The sequence below is a fragment of the Lolium rigidum genome, chromosome 6 (assembly GCF_022539505.1).
Source record: "Lolium rigidum isolate FL_2022 chromosome 6, APGP_CSIRO_Lrig_0.1, whole genome shotgun sequence".
Classification (NCBI taxonomy): Eukaryota; Viridiplantae; Streptophyta; class Magnoliopsida; order Poales; family Poaceae; genus Lolium; species Lolium rigidum.
In genome coordinates, this window is record NC_061513.1 from 327,384,135 (window position 1) to 327,388,031 (window position 3,897).

The following is a 3,897-nucleotide window of genomic DNA, read 5'->3' on the forward strand; positions in this document are numbered from 1 at the left end:
TAAGTACAAGCTAACTAAAAGCACTAAAAACGTGGACAGTCAGAGTGTGCGATCCTGCCATCCCACGATCCTCTGAAGCTTGGACACTTGCACCGCCAAGATCGTTGTGACCATGCCATCCCATGGCCCGGTCTAAGCGGCGAGCTAAACTAGCTAACTGACAACAAACTTCGACTAACCTGACAGTGAACAAGCTCACTTGTCAGCCTAATTATTTGCTAAACAAAGTATCTGAATAAAACACTACTGTACCAAATTCAGACAACAGAAATAACTGATGCTACTTCACTAGTGATGTAACTCATTTCTATCGAAGCAAGCTGCAAGTGATGGTGCAGGGTATAGCTTACTTCGCCCCAGTTTTGGCTGTGCAATAACTCGGTCATGTTTGTTTGCTTGTATGGACAATGAAGAATAAAACTGCAGATATCACAAATATATTTCTTACACTGCACGAATGAGTAATTGGTGGATTCCTGCCAATACCAATCAAGAAGAAACTCCCCGAATTCAGGTGCCGAAGGAGTTGCTTATTTTCTGCTACACTACTGACCATCAAACTTAGGCTAGTTCTTGGAATCAGATGGCAACAGACAGATCCCTGTAGATAGTCAGAACTCAGATGTACTTACTAACAACCCAAAGTCCCAAAACACCATACAACCGGACAGTGTCAGATAGAAGGATTAGCCAACGAGAGACTGCACGACCATCATTTTCTAATGTTGTAGCTAACCACCATGTATAATGGCCCATTAGATCAGATACGCGAGATCTTTTATATTCTGGTAGCTCGCCTTTGTCTAGATCATATGCGCGGTGCTACCATACTAGCAGTAGATCAGCTTAATCAAATATGATTTTGTAATCAGCTCGCACATGTGGTTATGTTATATGGTCTTATTTTAAGCTGCCAATGTTATTATTTTTGAAGTCTCTGTGGTTAGCATAGCATGGTGATCTGATTCCGGTAATTAGGTCTGGGCGTCTGGCCGACACTTTCTGGTTGGACACATCTGTGGAAGCATCCAGTTGTGAGAGCCTGTTGCAGTCAGTTAAGGTGAAGAATTTGGTTCGATAAGCGAGAGTATAATACTGGTCCATTTGGAACAGTGTAAAAGGGAGTGTCGGCGTAACTGTCCATTCAGGTGAAGATATTCAGTTAGGTTCGAATCAGTATCCAATGACGATCAAGTCAATTGCATCTGAAGTTTTTATGGTCTGAGCTGGATTCCTTGAAGCTGCTGGCGAAGATGCAGACTAGGTTACGCTGCAAGTTGCACCGAGATGCATGTTAGCTGGTAAATAGAAATGATAAAAAAGATGATCCAGATCCTTGTAAATAAAGTTTAGTGCAATGTAACTAAGTTCACGTGCTCTCTTTTGTCAGTTGGCACTTGGCAGTTCAAAACGTACGAACCCAGGCTATAAACATTCTGTTCAGATGTACCCAGAGTCACTTGCATCTCATTGGTACCAAACACACTGCTGAACTCTTCGAGAAACAATAGCACCGACAAATATTTGAATAAAGTAAATAAACTGTAGATGTATCAGATGATTTTTATTCCACGAATTACAAGTTTAGTTGGTGGCTTCCCACCAAACCCAAACAATAATCAACTCGCCCAAATCAGGATCAGTTTCTTATTTTTCAGTTACACCACACCACACACCATAGAACCAATCCAATGCCCGTATGTCTAATTACGCAGTCAAATCAAATCCATTTTGGCTTCAGCTTCATTTCTTCCTCGTCTCCGGCCAGGCCAGGAGCTCCGGTCAGTTCATGTCTAGCATTCCCTGGTGGAAGGCGGCGACGCGGTCGGGCGTCACACACTGGGTGATCAGCCGTGCCCCTGGCTTGTGTGCCCACGGCTTCACCAGTATACACGTGGCAATGTAGTCCAGGTTCGTCAGTGGCACGACGTGCGCCGGCGGCCCCCAGCCGTAGTCGACCTCGGCGAACCCGAGCCGCGACCAGTCCGACACTAGCAGCGTCCGGTAGTCCGACGTGATCTGGTACGGGTCCTTGCCGCCATTGGCGCCGGCCTCCCCCGTAGCCCACCGCGTGAACTCCGCCGGCATCCGCCTCTTCCCGTCCTTAATGATCTTCACCACGTCCGGGATCGACGAGCCGGCCACCTTGCCAGCGGATGCCGTGACTCGCATGATGTAGTAGCAGTTACCGTAGAACCCTGCACCGGCGCGCGGGAGGGCGGCGTGCAGGAGCGGGCGGGCGTTCATGGCGAAGCATAAGTGGACGTCGGACTCCGGCTCGAAGCCTGCGGCCCTTGTGCGGCTCTGCCACGCCTTGGCCACAAGCACCTCGAACGCCGAGCACCACGAGCCTCCGTGCGCGCCGTTGTTGTACTGGGCCTTGTAGTGGCCGATGTAGTCGGCCGAGATGTCCATGGCGAGGTACTCCAGGTGTTTGGCGCCCGTGGGGCTCGGCAGGCTGCCGATGACGGCGGCGGCCGGGTTCGGGATAGCCTCGCGACCCCACTGTGGCTGTACCGCCAAGCTCTCCACGCTAAGGCCGCGGGCGAGGTCCCCGACAGTGGCCATGAACTGCGCAGCGCCGGGGCCGTCAGCGACGGCGTGGCTGAAGCGGAAGCCGACGACGAAGCCGCCGCAGGTGAAGGTGGTGACCTGGACGAGCAGGACGAGCCTGCGCTCGTCCTTCTCTTCGGCGGGCGTGGGCGGGAGCAGCTCGTCCTTGGCGATCATCATCGGATGCTCCAGGTACTCCACGTCCTCGAGCCCGCATGCGGCGGCGGCCTCGGTGAACCAGACGCCGCTGCCGTTGCCGCCGCAGTTCACCTGCAACAGGCCGCCATCGTCCGTGAACCCTAGGCGGCCGGCGAGAGGGTAGTACTGGACCAGGGCCTGCGCCAGCGCCCGCTCGATGGTGCTCGCCGGGCCGGCACCGTTGACGTCTCGGTCAGGGGACGGCTTGAAGACGTGCAGCGACTCGATGAGCGCCATCTGGGTCGGGTAGCGGTCGAGCCAGGACAGGCGGAGCGGGCCGGCCGGCGTCGGCTCTGCCGGGATGACCAGGCGCTGCGCCAGCCGCTCGACGGACTTGGCTGCCGCCATTGGGAACAAGAACGAAATGGAGTTGGTAAAATGTAAGATAGGACGAATCGATCGGTGGACGGAGACAGTCTTGGCCGCTGCTCTCTTGCTTAGCTTGGGTGGAGGATTTGGTGTGTGGTTTGCTTGACTTTGCAGGGAAGGGAGGAGCGCGTGGTATTTATAGGTCTCCGGGAGGGTGACGAGGATAAGAGTCGGATGGAAGATGACGGAGAATTGTGCTCTGTTCTGGTGAGGAGGAGGTCCTACGCGCGCGATGAATGAACGTCGGGCTCAAAAGGTGGTGGAATGGCGCTTTCCTCACTCTATCCAGTTCCAATCCCAACCCCGTGCTGCAACTCGGCAACTAATGACAGCAGCAGCTCCTACTCTGAAGTTTCTTCTTGCCCAAACCAACTCCACGGTTGTCTCTATAGGTGACTAATTGATTTCTTTTTCTGAAAAATGTACGGAGGGCCAGTGATTTACCATTGTAATGCCATTTTTAATCTTGCAGCACCAAGATTTTCTCTTCGAAGTATACAGCTTGTGTTGCTGTGTTTGGGGGCTATGCAACTCTATCGTGCCTAAGTCACGTGCATGCTAGAGCTAGACATTCATTTTGGGTCATTTTTTTTTAGATAAAAGGGATTTTGTCCCCGATTTCATTAAGGAAACCATTTTTGTTACTACAAAGTCGCAGACCATACCACCAGACACTACATAGACACTTTTACTTAAGGTTTTTACAAACCAAACGGACTGAGAAAGAACCTAGTTCTTGTTCGACAGCAAAGAAGAGGGAGGGAGGGAGGAGATTGA

At 51.8% G+C, this 3,897-nt stretch overlaps 1 protein-coding gene across 1 annotated transcript; it reads right to left on the reverse strand.

The window, feature by feature from the left end:
- Positions 1 to 1,515: 1,515 nt before the first annotated feature.
- Positions 1,516 to 3,102, reverse strand: LOC124667691 (acyl transferase 7-like). Its single transcript, XM_047204944.1, has one exon. It carries the CDS (start codon positions 3,097 to 3,099, stop codon positions 1,783 to 1,785), a length of 1,317 nt encoding a protein of 438 aa, XP_047060900.1. The 5' UTR covers positions 3,100 to 3,102; the 3' UTR covers positions 1,516 to 1,782.
- Positions 3,103 to 3,897: the final 795 nt, after the last annotated feature.